Source organism: Zootoca vivipara, chromosome 8 (assembly GCF_963506605.1).
Source record: "Zootoca vivipara chromosome 8, rZooViv1.1, whole genome shotgun sequence".
NCBI lineage: Eukaryota > Metazoa > Chordata > Lepidosauria > Squamata > Lacertidae > Zootoca > Zootoca vivipara.
This window is the reverse complement of record NC_083283.1, coordinates 27,283,443-27,304,668: the sequence shown is the minus strand read 5'-3', so window position 1 is coordinate 27,304,668 and position 21,226 is coordinate 27,283,443. Positions and strand designations below refer to the sequence as shown.

Below are 21,226 nucleotides of genomic sequence, written 5' to 3'. Positions count from 1 at the left end.
ACACTTCTTCAGATACACTTGAAAGAGAACACCTTCTGTTTCAAGTGTATCTGAAGAAGTGTGCATGCACATGAAAGCTCATACCAAAATAAAAACTTAGTTGGTCTTTAAGGTGCTGAAGGATTTTTTTTATTTTGCTTCGACTCAGACTAACACGGCTACCTACCTGTAAATAGCATTGATTAGTCATATTTCAGTAGAACAGGGCAGGCATGCTTATCCTCAAGCTTTAAGGAAAAATCTTTCAACAGCCATCAGTGTGACGATTCACGCATAGGAAAGTAGTAATTTTCTTCTCGAGTCTCAGATGACAGATAACAATCTAGATTTGCCAGTTTTAAGATGACTGAACTTCATTTTCCTGTACCCATAGTGGGTCATGTATGTGTGAACAGACTTCTCTAATGTGTTGCAATGAGAGAATCAACGTTGGAGGAGGTCTGTACATAATTTTGCCTAACCTGCTATTTGACAACAGAAACCTAGGGGTAGATCGTGTAGGACACGAGCTCCCTCCAGTGCTTAAAGGTGGGATTGCAGCTGATTTGATCACATCCAATCAGCCCCTACTCCTGCCTTCATGCTGCTCAGCTTTGTGCTTTTGTGTTATTCATTTGTCTTGGTTCTTGATATGTTCTTTATCAGCATATGGGGGATTTTTGCTACTGTTTGCATGATTTTTGTGTATGTTGGGCAACTTGCTTTGTGTTCTAGTTAGGCTCCTTTCAGTGCTCTTTTTCTTTTTCTAGACTGTTTCACCCCTTCACTTTTGTTTTTAATATCCTAAAGCCCATTTTTCCTTTAGATTTTTTTTTGCATTACCAATCGTCCAACCTCTGCTTTGAAGACCTCCAGTGAGTGACAGCCCACCACTTGTAGAGATCCTTTGTTCCGTTGTCCAACTGCTTGTACCTCCAAGAGGTTTCTCCTAATCTAGTCCGCTATAACTTAAATGATTATTAGCCAAGCCTAGGCAAACTCGGCCCTCCAGATGTTTTGAGACTACAATTCCCATCATCCCTGACCACTGGTCCTGTTAGCTAGGGATGATGGGAGTTGTAGTCCCAAAACATCTGAAGGCCAAGTTTGCCTATGCCTGTTATTAGCTCTACACTTGTGGTTAGCTAGTAGAGCACAAGTTTTTGCCATCTTCCACATGAGATGGCTTCAGGTATTTCAAGAGTACTATTATGTGCTATACCACCCTCTCCAGGCTATACATTCCCTTCAACTTCAAAGGACTTTTCCTCCATACTTGTTGTCCTTGCTGAAACTTGTTCCTATTTGTCTATACAGTGGTACCTCGGGCTGCAGACGCTTGAGGTTACAAACTCCGCTAACCCAGAAATAGTATCTCAGGTTAAGAACTTTGCTTCAGGATGAGAACAGAAATTGTGCGGCGGCAGTAGGAGGCCCCATTAGCTCAGTGTTTCTCAACCTTTTTTGGACCAAGGCACACTTGTTCCATGAAAAAAATCACGAGGCACACCACCATTAAAAAAGTTAAAAAAATTAACTCTATGCCGCCCTATATTGACTATATAATTATGACTGTAAGAAATACTTGCCAATTGCTGTGTTGGTTGCAATCTCCTGTAATAAGGCTTCACAAGCCGCTGATTTATCTGCCAGCACAATCCTTTGCTCAGCAAGTTTCAGGTTGAGCTCATCCAGCCAGCTTCTTTAAGTTTGTCTAAAACCACCCTCCCGTGGTGGTGGCTGTTGAGAGCTGCGCTCGCCCCGCGTCGTGACCCGGCCGGCTTCCTTTCCGGCGGGTCAGTGTAGTTTATTGGCGGCCGCCAGGCACGTGACAATGCAAATCGCCCTTCTCGTCGCCGCACGTCGCGGCACACCAGCCAGTGTCTCGCGGCACACTAGTGTGCCGCGGAACAGTGGTTGAGAAACGCTGCATTAGCTGAAGTGGTACCTCAGGTTAAGAACAGTTTCAGGTTAAGAACAGACCTCCAGAACAAATTAAGTTCTTAACCCGAGGTACCACTGTATCCTTCTTAAAATGTGCCCAGAACTGAACACACAAGACGTTAGACTATTTTACTTCCTTGTTCAAATACATCCGGGAAGGGGAAACTGGCCTCTAGATGGCTTGATTCCAAATTTTGTCAGCCTTAGTGAGTAAAGCCACAGGTCAGGGAGATGTTGTAGCTCCTTACTTCAGGCACAGCACTACTTGGGAAGATTTAGGGGGTGGGGGTGGGGAATTGTGATCAGGCCAGGTTTCCCTGTTACACATACAGCACCGATTTCTATGGTAGCAATCCTTAGTGTTTCCCTGCAACAATTAAAATAGGTAGAGCTGGCTTGACAGGTTTACAGAAAGGGTGAGCAGTTTACACTATCTCAGGTGTCTGTTTTTGTAGAGGAACGTGTTTCGATAACCTTAACACTGCAGGCAATGGAAGATCATACAATTGTAGAAAGGAAATTTGGGTTAAAAGCATAGCCAGCAGCAAGGGGGGGGCATGACCTGACAAGGGACCACAGTGCCCTGGGATAGATAATGTGTTGGCACCAGCCCACCACCAGTAACCATAGCTGCCAAGTTATCCCTTTTTTTAAGGGATTTTCCATTATGCTGAATAGGCTTCCTCGCGAGAAAAGGGAAAACTTGGCAGCTATGCCAGTAACTGGTAACCCTCCTCCCCACACAGACATGAGCAGCAAGACGACGAAGGGAGGGGTGATGGAGCAGCAGGGTGGGGCAAGAGAAGAGAGACAGGCCCCTACCTGCAGGTCTTGTCAGCCAGCTGCCCGCTGCTGGCAATGACTTGCTTCACCCTGTAAAGGGCCTTTCCCGCTTGTCAGTGAAGGAAGAAGTTACAGTACTCCAGTCTTTGTTGTTTCCCACAAGACACATGGGTTTCTCCCAATTGTTGGGCAGGTGCGGTGGGGAGTTTAGTAATCAGCTGCTATTGCTACAAACGTCGGTCACATCCTCCCCGTTTGCTTGCAACCATTGGGTTAGCCAGTTGCAGGATTTTCAAGGTCCAAAAGTTACAGTAAGGAGGGAGCTATGTTACTGTTTCACTGGACCCTGTTTGCAGCCAGTACCTTGCTCTGGGCATCTGAAGTTTCATGCTTTCACGTCTGCAAGAGGAATCTGTATATCCCAGGCAGATTTCAGCATTTAATCTGGATGCTTTTAACTGTCAGCCACCAGACAATTTAGTAAATAGGGATCAGCTGTACAACAGGCTGGCTTGATTTACCTGTGACATTTCTACACCACCCCACTACCAGAGTTCTCTAGAAAGCTAACTGTCTTCAAGGGAGAGAAACAGACACCCCACAAAACTGAAAAGAGGCAGGACAATAAGGTGCTCCATATTGTGTTTAATGGCAAATGTTCCTTAAGTGTTTGCTGCATCTTTAGAGCCTGTTGAAAGGCTCTGAAAGAGGTCTTTATTATATAAGAAGCCACAGTAGGAAAACACAGTTCACACTTTTAGGGAACCAGTTTATTTACTGCATTGATACAATGCCTTCCTGCCAAGGCACCCATGGTGTTTTACAATTTAATACTAAAATAACTGATAAAAAAATGAAGTTGGTGAAGGGGAAGGGAGAAATCCACTGGAGCGGGATCTGATGTTATCTCTGCCTGCTTCCCTCATTCTCTTGATTAAGGTACCTCCTCTCTGACAACAAGGAAGCAGTAGCTCATTCTGCCAAACCCCAAAAGGTTCAACAAGTGTTACGGAGTCTATCAAAATTAACCCCAAAGAGCGTATACTTGCTCCCCAAGGGTAAAGAATACCCTTAGAAATTGCCATGGGCATGTATTTCTCAACATACATCACTCCAGGAGTTCCTAGTGTTGCACCCATGGGTACAGTTTCACCCTTGAGGTCTTCCCCAGCGCTCATGAAGCCTCTGTCCATCTCACACCCTCAGTGATGAGGGTAGTTTCCTTTTTTCCCATTTGAAAAGTAGAAAGAGCAGCAGGAGGAAGGTAGAAGCATGACATTCTTATGCACTTTCTCCTTACGTTCTATTAAAGGCTCACATTAATTTTACTGGATCTGATACCCATATCCCTTCGAAAACATGCTTTCTGTCTCTTTCCAGGGTAGTGAGTGATAGAAGTGATCCATGGTACTTACTCAAAAGCCACAATATGTCCATGGGTCTTAAAAAATTGACAGGCCCAACATTATTCTTTATATTAGGATTTTTAAAGGTGGTGTTGGGGCTCTGAAGAAGATAATGATAATTAGGCTGTTCTTTTCCCAAGATACTAGCTACCGAGAGTTCAGCTCCAGCAAGTGAAAAACGGATTTAGAAGCAAAGTATAAACAATTCTTCTAAGAAAATTTTATAACTGTTTTTGATTGGAACAGTATATTTTATACATATCCCTTCCATCTCCTGCAATATATATTTCACACAATAGTCAATACATTATAGAATGTCCTCCAGTTAAAGATGTGGCCATTTCCATAGCACCAGGCCTGTTTTATGTGTTTGATTAGTAAATAATAATAATAATTTGTACCCCACCCATCTGACAGGGTTGCCCCAGCCCAGTAAGTAGATCATAGCAACACACAATATTTCAATGATCTTGTCACAGAGAATTTAGCAATTCCACAGCTTCTTTATGTACCTGAAATGAAAAAGAGATGAAAAGTTCAATAGTGTCTTCCCACCAAGACGCAGCCATGCCCACAATAGTGTCTCGGTTAGGGATGGATTTCATCTGCCCTCTGGGAAGCAGCAAAGCAGGAAAAGAGAGTTGTGGGGCAAGTGTGTGATTGAATTGCCTTTCTCAGTAAGGACATCAAAAGAGAGGGGGAAAGGTCTCAGCAGAGAGGTATTGAAAATATGCCAATAGTTGTCAATGCATTTTCCAACTGTACTCATGCAATTCATGGGGTACTGTTGCATTTTGAAGCTGGAGGCTCTGAAGGGGCACTTTGCCATTCAGTTGTGCACAGGCATTATTGCATTCTTCTTTTAAAACAGGGATCTTTCTACCTTCTGCACAGATAAAAGGTGTGGGAGAATTCCCCCACCCCCACCCTGCTGGAGACATTTCCCCCCACAAAGTCTCTGGAGAAAATGGAAGGTGAAACCTAAGAGGAGTTGCTAAGAATTAAATATATACTCCTCTCTCCATGGCAAGTAATTCTTACATATCTTTGATTGTGTGCGATTGTGAAATCTGACTGCCCAGACAGCTTTCCACTGGTGTAATGCTTGGCTCAAAAAAGGAACCCCATCCCTTCCTTTAGACTAGAGCCTAACGTTTGACATTAGTTGGAATTCTGCAACTATATTTTTATAATTGAGCAAATGAATGCCAAATACATCTTGCTGAAGCCCTACAAGTGAAGATCTGCATTTTGTGTGTATGTGGAAATTGAGTGCAAAAATACTAACAGCTACAATAGTGATTAGTGAGAGCTCCAGATGACAGAGTTGCCTTCCCTTAGCCTGTGAATCTGTTCCCTCTGCAATGCTGTTCTTTTCTTTTTTGGGGTGCTACCCATTTCAGCTTAGTAAGCTTATGCAAAATACATTAGATCTGCCCACTTTCCTCCAATCACTATTGCTCATCAAGGGCACTGGATTGAAGAGCCAGAGTAGCTGAGCAACCATTTGTCATCTTTATTTCTATGAACAGAAGATCCTGCCTTAATTTGTAAGGGAACCACTGAGGTAAAGTAGACTGCACTGGCTGATGAAGACCTGGGTTTAAATCTCCGCTTCTCTATGAAACAGAGCAACCTAGGTCAGTAAACATTTCTTAGTGTAACCTCACAGAATTGGAAGAAATCTTAATCTGTTCTCTCCTGAGCTCCGGGGAGGAATGACTATACAGTATACCACTGTGATGAGAATAATAACTAAACTGTAAGATTTATGGCTTTCTAATCAATTCAAGCTCCCTCCCGTGAAAAAAGAAATTTCATCCTCGTAGTTTTAAATTCAGCTTCTTGGCAGGAACACTTGAAAATTTACTTAAAACTATACGAACATTGGGACCCAGGTGGCGATGTGGTTAAACCACTGAGCCTAGGGCTTGCTGATCAGAAGGTCGGCGGTTTGAATCCCTGTGATGGGGTGAGCTCCCGTTGCTTGGTCCCAGCTCCTGCCAACCTAGCAGTTCGAAAGCACGTCAAAATGCAAGTAGATAAATAGGAACCGCTACAGCGGGAAGGTAAACGGCGTTTCCATGTGCTGCTCTGGTTTGCCAGAAGCGGCTTTGTCATGCTGGCCACATGACCTGGAAGCTATACGCCGGCTCCCTCGGCCAATAATGCGAGATGAGCGCGCAACCCCAGAGTCGGACACGACTGGACCTAATGGTCAGGGGTTCCTTTACCTTTACCTTATACGAACATTAGGTCAGTTTAAAAACACTGCTAATACTCCCCTAATATACTTTGATGAATTGTTAGCACACCAAAGGCAAACAATTTGATGACATGTTTATATAGCTTTTTCATTTGGAACACTTTATTTCTAAGCACATTCTGAATATTCTGCCCTTTGAGCATAATGGGAGTAGGTTCAGAGTATGCTGTGACTCACTCTGCAAAAATAGGAGTTTCTTTAGCCAACAGTGACAATGGCCACAATGCTTACCTGCTTATCCTCCTCTGTGTGTGACAGCCGTTCTTTGGCCTTTGTTAACCACAAAAGGGCCATTTTCCTGTTGTTCAACTTCATGTATGTCTTTCCCAAGAAGAGTAAGTTCTTACTATAGAAATTTGGCTCAACTGCACAAAACAGAAAGATTTTTATATAATATAATATATAATATTTTAGTCAACAACATATTTGAGAACACCGCAGTGATTTCTGCATATGCACTTCAGGCAATACTAACATGGCCAATAAGGTTTTTGCTTGGCTGGCTATTGCATATAAGCTGCATCAGTTAACCAAAATGTGCTAAGAAATTTTGCAGGTGGTTGGAATAGATGATCCCCGGGGTCCCTTCCGACTCTAAAATTATATGATTCTATTATTCTGGGAAAGGAAACAACTTTCCTCCTGCTTTAAGCTAGAAACAGTCAATTTCTACTTTCTTTCAAAACTAAAAATTGACTCGGATTCAATACAGCACTAAGCAACTGTCCTGTGGGCACAAGGATTTAAACTTGATCAATGGTACTTCTCCCAAATCTGTTCCGGAGGGTTGGTTTAATGTCTCAAATATTTCTGAGGTTCATTATGAATAGTAAAGCCTTTCACACTTGTTCCTGACAAGGTTCTACTTTGGTTTTTAATTTTAACGGTCCATGCACAAAGGATACCATGTACTCTACAGTGCTACGTAACTTACCATCTTCAGCCTTCTGGAAGTAACGTAAGGCCTGCAAAATATTGGTATTAAAGTTAAGAGTATGGCTGAAAAATAACCTGAAATAATCAAAATCCCTCTAGCAGTGGGCTAAAATATTTTAGGGAATAACCCACTGTACAAGGTAATTGCTATGTTTACGAATCCATTCTGTGAAATGGGTGTGCGCTTCAAGTCCTGCCCCCCATTATACATTTTTAGAAGAACATAATTATTTACAAAATGCAGTTTTAACCAGATGTAGGGAACCTGTGGCCTCCACATGATGCTGGACTCTGGCTCCCACTGGCCCCAGAGTCAGCAAGCTCTCAGGGATTAAGAGAACTGTAGTTCAACAACACATGGAGGACAGCAGATGTCCTATCCCATGATTTAAACCCAATTTGTTTTGTTAAACAGCTGTCATGAATATAGCTACGTTTATTTTTCAAAATCTCAGGTTCTGTGATACTGAGATCAGTATGTTCATGTTTACTGCACGACAACCTTACAGTTTAAGATGAGTGTCACCTTCCTCGTTCAGTGCTTTAATTATAATACAGTAACCAAGAAAAACCCATTCATAGGCTGTTGGGGTACCATACCTCTTCATAGGTGGAGCTGGGTGGCGTAGAAAATAAAGCTGCAGCTATTTTGCTCTGATACCATGGCATGTCAGCAAACGTATAACACCTGCAAGAAATGCAAAAGGATGTTGTGTACTTTACACTTTGACATTCTGTATGCATGTTTGGAGAGGAGTATATATTAATCTCCAAAGCCCACATTATTATTACACACACACACACACACACACAATATCTCTCTCTCTCTCTCTCTCTCTCTCTCTCTCTCTCTCTCTCTCTCTCTCTCTCTTCTCTCTCTCTCTTTCTCTCTCTCTCTCTCTGTTTTCATTCACTTTTAGGTCAACAGAACTATACAACCAACAAAGAACATCACAACACATTGGTTGACTCAACCTCCTACAAGAATAAAAGTTATAAATTATCTCAAATGTCCGTATTGGTTCACTTCAGTAGATCATTCCACGAGTTCAAATGACCAATAGTTCAAAATTTGACTACAACTCTGCCACATATGAAAATAAGACCCTTGAATAAGACATTATTAGTCATGCAGGACAATCTTAAAGGTGTGAGATACCATCTATGAGGAAGCTTTAATGAGGTTCCCCTCATTTTAGACAACACCGTTTTTAAAGGTAGTTTTCCATAGAACAATCCATTGCTCTTTAGCACACACAAGATGTTCAGTTTCTATCGGATTTATACATTACCGAAACTATACTTTTAGATGACAGGGGAACACAAACAATAGTATTTTTTAAAACGGTGGGAGTTCTACATGTCTGAGCAATCACCTCTGGCTTCAACGCAAAGCCCATATTATTGTCTACCTGAAATCACATGAGGCCAAACACTCTACTAGGCTAACCCTCCAAGGTTGCATCCCAAACAGATTAATTCAGTGTAGCACAGTGTGTCACAAAAACAGAAAGAACGTAGCGGGCAGCTGCAACCAACTCAAACAAATAAAGGCTACCCCACCTATTTTCTACAAGGGAAGTTTCAAAGTCCAGTGTCAGTAATCAGCCTGACCTAAGCAAAAATTATTTCTCAAACCCCCAAAATAAAAAGAACACAGGCATCTCCCCCTCATAAGGCTAGCAACTGGCTCAGGGGGATATTTAGAGCAGGAAAACGGGGCAGGAAAACACCTCCAGATTAAACAACAACTCGTATGCCTACTTTTCAATTAAAGGCAAAGAAGTCCAGGAGAGTCAGGCAGATATCTCCATCATGTGCAGGCATCCTTTCCAGGCTACAAGGAGGGTCTCCTCACAAGTTGGAGGCACAGAGGGAATTTGTTGAGGCTCTTCAGGTCTCTCACCCCCCTCCCACTCATATGTGCGGTCGCAAGTGATCTGAACGCACCTAAGTTTGGGGGGGGGGGAGTGCCTGTAATTCTCGGTCAGGCTGCTTCAAAATGTTTCTGGACATCCATGCCTTCTCAGCAAGCATCAGAAGAAAAAAGAATAAAGACAAAAGCTCCCAATCTTGCCCCCCTTTCAAGGATTTGATCAAAATTGCCACATGGCCATATTAATGTCTTTCAGGGCAACAATTTGCAGGGCTTGTTGAGGGCCAAACAGGGAAGTGAATGCTAATGAGTTTTCAATTTCTTACGCTAATGAACAGAAATATTGAGCCACTTATAACCATTAAGCAGACCAGGAAGGAGGTAATTCTCCTAAGAGGATGACCAGAAACATGGGAAATCGCTAAAAGCAATTTAGGTCTCTCAACAGGATTAGGCAGCGTGTGGCAAAAAAATGTGAGGGGAAAAAAAAAGAGTTTTGTATGCAGTCTGACCAAAAAAAGCAATCCACGAAAGAAGCAGAACACAGCACGTTTCCTGACACTCCAGAATGGGAATGTTGCTCTTTTGAAAGTGGAAACTGAGCTGTGTTTGAAATGGTGCCCAAAACGTTTTGAAAAATGTTTTGGTTGCTGTTACTGTAATTTTCCCATAGTATTTATCTGTGTATTATTTTGAATACACTATTAAGTTTTCTATTTTCATTCTATTTTCATTCTAAACTATCTAGCTACAGAATTCCACAGGGGCCCAAATGGTAATGATGGGTGGAAATAAGACTTTTGTTTCCATCTAGAATAGTAATACAGCCATACCTTGGGTTACAGACGATTCAGGTTGTGTGTTTTCGGGTTGCACACTACGCTGAACCTGGAAGTACCGGAACGGGTTACTTCCGGGTTTTGGCAGTTGCGCTTTGTGCATGCGCAGAAGCGCCAAATCGCAACCTGCGTGTGCGCAGACACTGTGCTGTGGGTTGCAAACGTGCCTCCCACATGGATCACTTTCGCAACCAGAGTGTCCACTGTAATGCTTTGCAATGCCTTCTTGCAAATTTGTCTATATCGGCACGGTTGCTAATACAAACTTGTTTAATGGTAAGAGGGTGTTTTATAATGCTGTTAATAAGCCAGTGCCAAGAGAATCAGGTGGAATTTGCAAAGTTTATGTCCAAACATTTTGTATTTCATTAACAGCGGTGGCACAAGTATGATTTTGCTTAAAAATCTTACCAAATGCCCATAAGATGAAGTGATGTAGCATCCTTTGGATTCAGTTCTATCGCTTTCTGTCAAGGAAAGGCAACAAATGAAAGCCTATCAGGTATTTTTTTAAAACACTAACCCCATAGCCTCTATTGCTCCCACAATCACCCTTCCAACCTGTAGCAATGCCTAGATGATATTCCTGTACCTTTTGCCTGCCTGAAGAAAACACTGCATTTTACATTTAGGTTTCTGGTGAAATGAAATACTGTATCCTATTTGTTCAATAGGAACAGGTTTAAGGATTTGGATTTGGTGGACAGAGTGCCTGAAGAACTATGGATGGAGGCTCGTAATATTATACAGGAAGCAGCAACGAAAACCATCCCAAGGAAAAGGAAATGCAAGAAAGCAAAATGGCTGTCCAACGAGGCCTTACAAATAGTGGGGGAGAGGAGGCAAGCAAAATGCGAGGGAGATAGTGGAAGATACAGGAAACTGAATGAAGATTTTCAAAAAATAGCAAGGAGAGACAAGAGGGCCTTCTTAAACAAGCAATGCAAAGAAATAGAGGAAAACAATAGAATGGGGAAAACCAGAGATCTGTTCAAGAAAATTGGAGATATGAAAGGAACATTTCGTGTGGTTGATGGCCAGACATCTTGGAGAGTGAAATCAAATGCGCCTTAAAAAGCACTGCTAATAACAAGGCCAGTGGAAGTAATGATATTCCAGCTGAACTATTAAAAATTTTAAACGACGGTGCTTTTAAGGTGCTACACTCAATATGCCAGCAAGTTTCGAAAACTCAGCAATGGCCAGAGGATTGGAGAAGATCAGTCTGCATCCCAATCCCAAAGAAGGGAAGCGCCAAAGAATGCTTCAGCTACTGCACAATTGCACTCATTTCACACGCTAGCAAGGTTACACTCAAAATTCTACAAGGCAGGCTTCAGCAGTATGTGGACCGAGAACTCCCAGAAGCACAAGCTGGATTTTGAAGGGGCAGAGGAACCAAAGACCAAATAGCAAACATGCGCTGGATTATGGAGAAAGCTAGAGAGTTCCAGAAAGACATCTACTTCTGCTTCATTGACTATGCAAAAGCATTTGACTGTGTTGACCACAGCAAACTATGGCAAGTTCTTAAAAAATGGGAGTGCTTGATCACCTCATCTCTATGTGGGACAAGAAGCTACACTTAGAACTGGATATGGAACAACGGACTGGTTCAAAATTGGGAAAGGAGTACGACAAGGTTGTATATTGTCTCCCTGCTTATTTAACTTATATGCAGAATTCATCATGCGAAAGGCTGGACTAGATGAATCCCAAGCCGGAATTAAGATTGCCGGAAGAAATATCAACAACCTCAGGTATGCAGATGACACAACCTTGATGGCAGAAAGTGAGGAGGAATTAAAGAACCTTTTAATGAGGGTGAAAGAGGAGAGTGCAAAATATGGTCTGAAGCTCAACATCAAAAAAACCAAGATCATGGCCACTGGTTCCATCACCTCCTGGCAAATAGAAGGGGAAGAAATGGAGGCAGTGAGAGATTTTACTTTCCTGGGCTCCTTGATCACTGCAGATGGTGACAGCAGTCACGAAATTAAAAGACGCCTGCTTCTTGGGATAAAAGCAATGACAAACCTAGACAACATCTTAAAAAGCAGAGACATCACCTTGCCAACAAAGGTCCGTATAGTTAAAGCTATGGTTTTCCCAGTAGTGATGTATGGAAGTGAGAGCTGGACCATAAAGAAGGCTGATTGCCGAAGAATTTAGAATCGTTTTTGAATTATGGTGCTGGAGGAGACTCTTGAGAGTCCCATGGACTGCAAGAAGATCAAACCTATCCATTCTGAAGGAAATCAGCCCTGAGTGCTCCCTGGAAGGACAGATCCTGAAGCTGAGGCTCCAATACTTTGGCCACTTCATGAAAAGAGAAGACTCCCTGGAAAAGACCCTGATGTTGGGAAAGATGGAGGGCACAAGGAGAAGGGGACGACAGAGGACGAGATGGTTGGACAGTGTTCTTGAAGCTACAAACATGAGTTTGACCAAACTGCGGGAGGCAGTGGAAGACAGGAGTGCCTGGCGTGCTATGGTCCATGGGGTCACAAAGAGTCGGACACAACTAAACGACTAAACAACAACAATTTGTTCAATAATATTTAGCCTATTACACCTTTGCGGTAGATCAATTATTAAATTAAGACTGCTTTGAGTTAGGCTTATTATTATTCCTCCACCAAACACTGCTCGTTAAAGGGGCACTGTTCACATTATGGTTTAAAGGTTAAATTTAAGTCCATTTGCTGTAGTAATCCTGAGGAATATATGGCCTCAAACACATTCACATCCTTTTCAAAAGAGCATTCCAGATGCTCAGTCTCTTTCTCGCACATTTACTTAAGTTTAAAGGTCTTTGTTTATACTGAGACCACCTGAAAGTTTAAAATGGCTTGTATGCCTGGTCCTTAAATTCACTTTTGTAAAATGTGTCGAACTAGTTCCCTGTGTTAGAGCAAATAACAATTTCTCCTTTGTGCTGTGTTTAAGTCCGGAAACATTTCTGTGATATGCAAAACACTGAGCAAACAGACACAAGACAGGAAATTTAATTTTACATACCTGGAAGTGTTCCTTGATAACAAAAGCATTGGCAATTTTTTTCTTTATTCCTTCATAATCTCCCACATCACTGAGGCAGATTGCATACCACTAAATATAAAGGAGAGGTACATAACTGAACTGCTATTATTCTGCATGTTAGGAAATACAAACTCTGTATCTGTTTTTAAAATAATATATGAAAATATTTAGTTCAGTAATTCTGCTACGATTTAAATCACCAGTCACAGTTATTTTCAAGAGGATGAGTTTTCCCACTGTTACTGCTGTTGGGTTTCTAGAAATTTAATCCTAACGAAGTTCAAATTAACTGAAATAGGCCCATTACCATTACTTATAATTTTATTTATTTTGAAAAATCTACAGAAATTGTAGCCATCCCCTTTCTATTACTATATGGCTGGGAGTAAATACTTATTAAATTGTTCTGTCTAGTTTACTATCAAGGAACAATTGGGAGGGATCTCATCTGGGGAGGACTGGGAACTTGGAGAAAACCTCAATATACCCGAAGAGCCGTTAAGCAGCCAATTCACCCCACCACATTACTCTAGATCAGGCACCCCCAAACTCGGCCCTCCAGCTGTTTTGGGACTACAATTCCCATCATCCCTGACCACTGGTCCTGTTAGCTAGGGATGATGGGAGATGTAGTCCAACAACAGCTGGAGGGCCGAGTTTGGGGATGCCTGCTCTAGATCCACTTACACACACACACACACAGAGAGAGAGAGAGAGAGAGAGAGAGAGAGAGAGAGAGAGAGAGAGAGAGAGAGAGAGAGAGAGAGAGACCCTATGGGAGATACTGAACTGGCAAAGGAGCACTCGTCTGGCTGAAAACAAACTTAAGAACCAGAGGACCATTCAGAAAGAGGGGTCTACCGTGTTTCTCATATTTTAAGGCATCCCTACAAAATAAGGCATGGCAGGATTTTCCTGAGGTGGAAAAATATAAGGCATACCTCGAAAATAAGCCGTACCGGGTGGTGGAAGAAGGTCTGTGGCAAAGAAGGGTTGCTGCTGCCGCGTTAACCCCCGAGACCTGGCTGCAGCCTCAGCGCGCAGAGCGTGCAGCCCCAGAACCCGGCTGTAGCCTTTGCGCACCGCGCACGGACACCCGGGACCTGGCTGTAGCCTCAGCGCGCAGCCCCAGGACCCGGCTGCAGCCTTTGCGCGCGGACACCCGGGACCCGGCTGCAGCCTCAGCGCGCAGCCCCAAGACCCGGCTACAGCCTTTGCGCACCGCGCGCGGACACCCGGGACCCGGCTGCAGCCTCAGCGCGTAGCGCGCGCAGCCCCAGGACCCAGCTGCAGCCTCTGCCTGCCACGCGCGCAGCCCCAGGACCCGGCTGCAGCCTTTGCCTGCCGCGCGCGCAGCCCCAGGACCCGGCTGCAGCCTTTGCCTGCCGCGCGCGAAGACCCGGTGGGAGCAGGTCTGTGGTCTGTACAGATACCGGTACCGGTACTTAATTAAAAAATAAGACATCCCTTGAAAATAAGCCATGCTGTGTTTTTTTCAGGAAAAAATTAATATAAGACGTGTCTTATAATATGAGAAACACGGTACTAAAGAGGAAGAGCCACCAGATGTATCCTGTAGCTGTAGATGTATCCTCTAGTAACAATCAAATTGGCTGTTTTAGCAAAAACAACAAGAAAAAACACACAACCCTCTCAGTCTCTGCCAGGCCTTTGTGAGAAAAACAACTGCCTCACCAGAGCTGCCCTATTTCCAGTTCTTATCTATGTTTTCTTGGACTCTGCTATAATAGCTATTGCATTTGATCCTGAGTGGATCCACCTCCGGTCAGGGGTTGCTTTTGCAGGATCTACACCCTCGCTTTAGTCTTGCAGCCCAGTAAATGGAGTGGAGCCACACTTACCTTGTGCACATTGAAACACGATTTCTCTTTCTCGAGTGCTTTTGTGGCGTAACCAAGGGCCTCATAGATCAGCTGCTTCTTTTTCTCTGCCGAAGTTTGACTAAGCTGAGCCACGTCCCGCGATGCTCGTGCCAAGCGCCACAACAGTTGTGCATTCTCACTAGTTATAAGGAAACACAATAGGATGCTTTGATAATTACCAGGCGAGAGTTAATAACCAGCGAAGAAACATATCTATAGTTAGATCAGGGATGCTGTGGGCTCATAAGCTATTTCCCCTCCTGTGTGAATATGTGGTAGGTAATTGTAAATTAAAGTTTTTCAAGTTGTATAGCAACACCTTCCTTTTCCTCTCTTTATTTTCTGACGCAAAGACTGGAGGCCAAGGACAAGAATGAACTTTACACAAGTAATTTATGACACAACTTGGTGAGCATTTCTAAAAGCTATTAAAACAAGCAGCTTCGTTGTCAGGGGGCCTGATATGGCTACTCTAGAGTAACGACTCCAGCATGGTCTTTTTAGGCTTTTATTAAGTGCTGATTATTTACAGTGTTCAGAGCGGTAAATATGCATCCTTAAGGTGAGGTGTCAGAACCTCCGAATGGCGATTGGCTCGTTTTCTTCCAGCACAGAAGCTTTGGGAGACCCAACCTCTTCCCCCTACGTTTGCGTCGCAATTCGGGAGTTGGGGGGATTGGCCTTCCCCCCGGGCCCCCCACTTCCTGTCCCACCTGGTGCATGGGCTCCGCAACCTTGCCTGAGCCTCGGACCCCACTTCCTGACTCTCCGCTAGAGGCAGAGCTCTCCCTACTCTCTCCAGCGCTTGGGGATGGGCTGGAACTTAAGATGGGAGGGACTTCCCTGTATCCCTTGTCCCTCACATCCGTAATAGCAAATTTCTCCCTGAAAAGAACTGCAATAATTCCTCAAATGCTTTCATCTGCTGCGAAAGAGGCTTTGATCTCTCTGCTTCTTTCTCACAGCACTTTAGAGTTTTGCTGGGGAATTTTTACCTTATTGTTACGAGGTTGTGTTCAGTGGGTTTTTCCTCTCCCATGAAACATTTCTCAACTGATCTTCGACCTCTACAACTGCCTACACTTCCTGATATGAAAAAGCCCTGAGCTAAAATCAAAGCATGGGAAATTAGGGAGGCTGGCTACCAAACACATAAAAACACTGTGAATTGCTGATTTTGTCTTTAAGTGAAATTCTACCTTAAATAAAAAATAAACACCCCATACAGATTCTTTTAACAGTAAGAAAAGTCTTCAAAGTAAGCACAAAAGGCAACAATAAGCACCCCCTCTATGTTTACAGGAAAGTTCAAATGAAGATGTGTGGGTTTTTTCCAGGAAATGTGGATACCCAGGAAGACTGCAGAGAGCAGACAACTGAAAGATGATTTGAGAAATGAAAGAAAGGACTACCTTGGCCACATTGAAAGTAAGATAAATACAGCAAAAACCTTGCACCCCACAATATTATTTTTTCTAAAATTTTCTCTTTTTTCGCAATTTTAATGCAATATATTTTCTCATTAATTGATAAAAGAATGGTTGAGACAGCACTACTTTTCTCAGCCCAGTCCTAAATACCATCTGCAACGAGGATGTTCTTGCCCTCTATTAAAGAGTTGTTGGAAGAATAACTAAGAATTTGTGCAGCATTTTGAATACCTTTGACATGCTGACTGTTAAGTCTTACATCACAATGGCTTGGTATTCTTGTCTTTGTATAGGAGATGAGACTGCATGTGTTGGGGAGTGGAAATTTCATGTCACAGAGGGGAAGTGGGAGAATTGAATTTCTCCCCGCCAGATGCAGTGATGGTCAACATTTTGGATGGCTTAATGAGATTATTAAGACACGTTCACAGAAGACAAGGTGATCAATGGCTACTAGCCATGATTGCTGTTTTCTACTTCCACTGCCAGAGGCAATATGCCTCTGAATACCAGTTGTTAGGAATTACAAATGGAGAAAGTGCTGCTTCCATACACATCTGACTAGCTATTGTGAGAACAGGATGTTGGAGTATGATTAGATTCTTAAAGAAAATGATATCGATGGCTGCCCTAAATTCGACCAGTCAAGTATATCCTTTAGGAATTATCTCCCCTGTCCCATCATGTTCTGCCCCGCAGAGATGGCTGTCCTCATAACAAGTGGCAGGTGCCCTGCTTCTATGCTCTGACCCTTCTTGCGACCAGAGTACAGAGGGAGTCTGCTACAATAACGTACCTGTTTTTGTATTCTTCCAGCAACTGATAGAGCTTTTCGGTTTCCCCACTCCCATATAGGTAGTCTGCTTGATCTAGGACTTCATTAACTTAAGGTTGGTTAAAAAAGGGAAAAAAAGTGTGAATATGCTATTCTATCTTGCGTGTATAAATAGCTCTAAGAGGAGAACAATTCAGCTAAAGTTAAATAGCACTATGTCTATTTCTTGCACAGTGAAGAACTATTACTAAGTGCCACATTAACTATGTTATCATAGCTGCCAAGTTTTCCCTTTTCTCGCGAGGAAGCCTATTCAGCATAAGGGAAAATCCCTTAAAAAAAGGGATAACTTGGCAGCTATGTGTTATGCAAATAATATTGGTTTATTTCCAGTAACAAACTGACAGGAACAAGATTTGCATATCAACAGGGAGTTGCCTGTTTTATTTACTTGTTTTTGTAAAGGTGAGAGGGCATCTTGTCTATCTCTTTTTTGAATGGGTTTTCTTTTGGAATGCTACCTAGTTTTTTGTATTGCTTGTTTTGTATTATTTGTGTGGGTTTTTATCAGTATGTGTGCGCAAAGCACGCCTACTTGTGTTACTAGAGTTTTGTTTGTTTGTTTTGGGTGTGTCTGTGGATGTTTTTATCTGTTGGGGGGTTATTTCTGAGCAACACCAGTTTTTCTTCTTTGAAATTGTCATTTTAGGGTGCTTACAATAGTATAGGACTTCTGCATACTGCTAAACATTATTTGCTGGCACAAAAGCCAGGGGAGTTGGCAAGGACAAAAGCAACTGAGATATTGTTATTATTTAGTCCATTTGTTTGTCACTTTTTATGAAAATAATACAACAAATACATACAAATACACTTCATGACAAATATGTCCATTATACCGAAAAGATCCAGTAAAAGTACGGATTCAAAATAATCATCATAGAGAGTGTATGAAAGATCAAGAGTGAGCAAAGTGTACCAGAGAAGAAGTATGACAGATGTCTAAATAGCAAGGTATTTAATGAATTAAACTGTATTCATAAATGTACAATAATATGGAACAAACTGTATGTAAAGACAAATGCAATATACACTGAGTTAGATCCGGAGAACATGAAGAAAGGGGGCGGGTAAAAGTTGACTTTCCTACCTCTTCCCTCCTCATGGAAAGTGCCTCTGCCCTTCCCCCTCAATGCCCCCCAACATAGCCCAACCCATTCAGAAGAGGTCCCTAAGCTTTTTCAGGGGCTGCCAGGAGGAGGAGGTGGGGTGAAAAGTCAATTGCTGCCAGCAGCCTTCTGCAGGTCTCTCTCTGGATAATATTCATAGGTTTTCCATTTTTTAAAAAAATAAAGCATTGCAAGTTATATCACTGTTATTACAGAACACCCTGTTATCTAAATATACAAAAAAGCAATGCCTGCAGCAATGGAGATAATTCTGCTAAACAAGACCTTCTGGCTGAGCTTACAGATCATCATCATCATCTTGCTATCTAAAGCTCCTTTTGCTAACTTCATTTAAGTCTGTAATTACCTGACTTCTTTGGACTGTTAAGTTTTTGAGAGCTTTCAGAGGGTTAGAAAGCACACTGCAACCATAATGGCATAAATACCTGCTAGCTTAATTTCCATTTTGCTAAAGCAACTGATCAGTCTTCATTATATTTCACTTATAGCTTTCGAAAAAACAAATAAGAGTCATACCTCATGTTGCGTCCGCTGCGGGTTGCGTTTTTCCGTGATATGAATGCGGAGGACTTGGAAGTGTTTACTTCCGGGTTGGGCCACGCGCACATGCGCAGTGTTCTATGCGCTTTCGCGCATGCGCAAAAGTGCTCTATTGCGATGCGCGAAAGCGCCGTTCGGGTTGCGAACGGCACCCTGGAACGGATCGGGTCCGCAACCTGAGGCATAGCTGCCAAGTTTTCCCTTTTCTCGCAAGGAAGCCTATTCAGCATAAGGGAATTTCCCTTAAAAAAAGGGAGAACTTGGCAGCTATGACCTGAGGTACCACTGTACAAGACAGGAGTTTAGGAAAAGGATCCTCTGGTAACTAGTTTTACAACTGCACAGCACGATGCACATGCAACACTAAGCCAAACTATGGCTAAGCATGAGCATGCAAGGATGTGTATACCCACAGTAAAAAATGGTACTTCACTCCACTGCAGGTCAGGCTGCTGCTGCACTACCCAGAGCTAAGCCATGGTCTGGTATAGCATCATGTTTGAAGCCGTGTCATTTTTCTTGCTCCATGAGCTGTAGGCATGGTTTGTTCTTGGCTTACCACTTGCAATCTGGTGGGGGAGGGGACACAAATCAGAAGCTCAGGCTCAGACATAACATTAAGCCAAACAGGTCTTAGCTCTGGGTAGCATAGCAAATGCAGGACTTGGGAAGGAAGATCTTCATATTTAGCAATGACTTGCTTTAGTGTTTTGTAAAATCCAGGCCTCTGAATTCCTCCGCTTACCTTTGACATCAGCATGAACCACACTAGAGTGAGAGATTAGTATGTATGCTTCGTAACCCAGGTAGGACAGTGCTGAGAATGCAACTCCTCTTCTGAAAAATCTGGACTGTTCAGCCAACTAACAAGAGACAAAGCGTACAATCCTAACCATATTTAGTTGCAACTTGAAAAGAAACATTGCATCTACTCGAGTAAACACAAGTTAGACTGGGCTGTATGCATACAAATGAAGTCCTGCAAGTTCAGAAGGCACTCTCTTTTTACAAAGCTTTCAATTATGCTTATTACCCAGTACAGTACTAAAAGATGGCTGTGAAGCTACTTCTGTGAGTCCAAGGATATATGTGCAGTGTAATCTTAGGCATGCTTACTCAGAAGTACCACTGTGCTCATTCCCAGGGAAGTGTGAACACGTTTAGGCTTAATCTTGATATAACAAAAAAACTATGATTTTTTTGTACATCTGAATCTAACCATGCATTAATCATAATCAGAAACATTATTTGAAGTTGAATTTTGTATTTTGTATTGTGCTACTACTTGATGTCCAAACTTGGTGTCCTTGTTTACTCGTACTTGTTGCGTCCCCACTATCACAGCCTACCTGGTTACAGAGACACGAGGGATGATGCTCCCAAAATTTAACCACTTGGGTGTCTAAGACACTCTTGTTGGCCCTTTCTCATACCTCTCCCAATTTTCTGTCTACCTGGCAACAGGCTCCTTTACCTGCCCACCTGTTGGCTAACAAGCCCTCCCTCTCTAGTTCAGCCAACTACATCCACAACAGTATTGCAAGGAGGGAAAATTAAAAGCAGCATGGATAAGATAACTCAACATATGAGTATGTTTAAAGCAAACCTGTGATCAGCTAAGTGCAATAGGTTTAACAGATTTAACTGGGGAATCTGCCATGCTGCGACCGGCCTGTTTCCTTTTCATATTCAAAAGAACTGTTTTAAGGTGCTGTTCTTCAGCTTCTTCACCATTAAAGTGAACATTACGAACTCCACACGTCTCTAGTGCTCTTACCCGGAAGAAACCAAACTCAGCTTGCGCAGCCGCTGGAATCGGAGAATTGTAGCTGTGGAAGGGACCCAGAGGGTCAAGCTAATCCAACCCCCCCCCCCTTTGCAGGAATCTCAACTAAAGCATCCAGACTTCCCTAGCCGAGGAGAGCTCAACTCTAGTTGTCACAGCCTGGGGGGGGGGAGTAAAAAGGGAGGAAATAAGGCGCGGGGGAGGGGGGTCTTCACTCTAAAGCCGAGATTTCCACCGACAAGTTTGGTTTTTTTTGCAAGGTCGCCGTCCCAGAACACACTTTAAAGCTGACATGGGGGGGGAGCAGGGAGAGAAAGCTAAGGATGAGCGCACGTCGGAGCGCAACCGCACCTCGCTTCCCCCGCCTCTTCGCCCCGAAGCGACTTGGCGCCGCCAGCCGAGTCTCGCCTTCGGAGCCCCGCAGAGGAGCCGCGTCCTCACCGGGCAGCCTCCTCGGCGCAAAAGCCGCGCTGCAGACGCCATAGCGGAAGCCTCTTCCCGTACTCCCCCCCCCTCCGACTTCCACCCGCCCCTCCGCGCCGGAAACGCTC

The 21,226-nt window shown here is 43.2% G+C and overlaps 1 protein-coding gene across 1 annotated transcript; it reads right to left on the bottom strand.

The window, feature by feature from the left end:
- Positions 1-72: 72 nt before the first annotated feature.
- RMDN1 (regulator of microtubule dynamics 1) lies at positions 73-21,204 on the bottom strand. The gene is made up of 10 exons (XM_060277719.1): positions 21,027-21,204; positions 19,635-19,752; positions 17,181-17,268; positions 14,934-15,093; positions 13,051-13,140; positions 10,441-10,496; positions 7,915-8,002; positions 7,313-7,343; positions 6,610-6,743; positions 73-4,624 (listed from the first exon to the last, which is right to left on the bottom strand). Exons 1-10 carry the CDS (start codon positions 21,156-21,158, stop codon positions 4,586-4,588), a joined length of 936 nt encoding a protein of 311 aa, XP_060133702.1. The 5' UTR covers positions 21,159-21,204; the 3' UTR covers positions 73-4,585.
- Between the last annotated feature and the right edge of the window lie 22 nt (positions 21,205-21,226).

What these genes read in the sequence shown, in the direction of transcription:
- RMDN1 (XM_060277719.1), bottom strand. Translation starts at nt 21,158, where the DNA reads ATGGCGTCTGCAGCGCGGCTTTTGCGCCGAGGAGGCTGCCCGGTGAGG. An exon ending in GGTTCATGCTGATGTCAAAG is followed by an intron (nt 17,269 to 19,634) that starts GTAAGCGGAGGA and finishes ACCAACCTTAAG; the next exon opens with TTAATGAAGTCCTAGATCAA. An exon ending in TTATCAAGGAACACTTCCAG is followed by an intron (nt 10,497 to 13,050) that starts GTATGTAAAATT and finishes TTTCCTTGACAG; the next exon opens with AAAGCGATAGAACTGAATCC.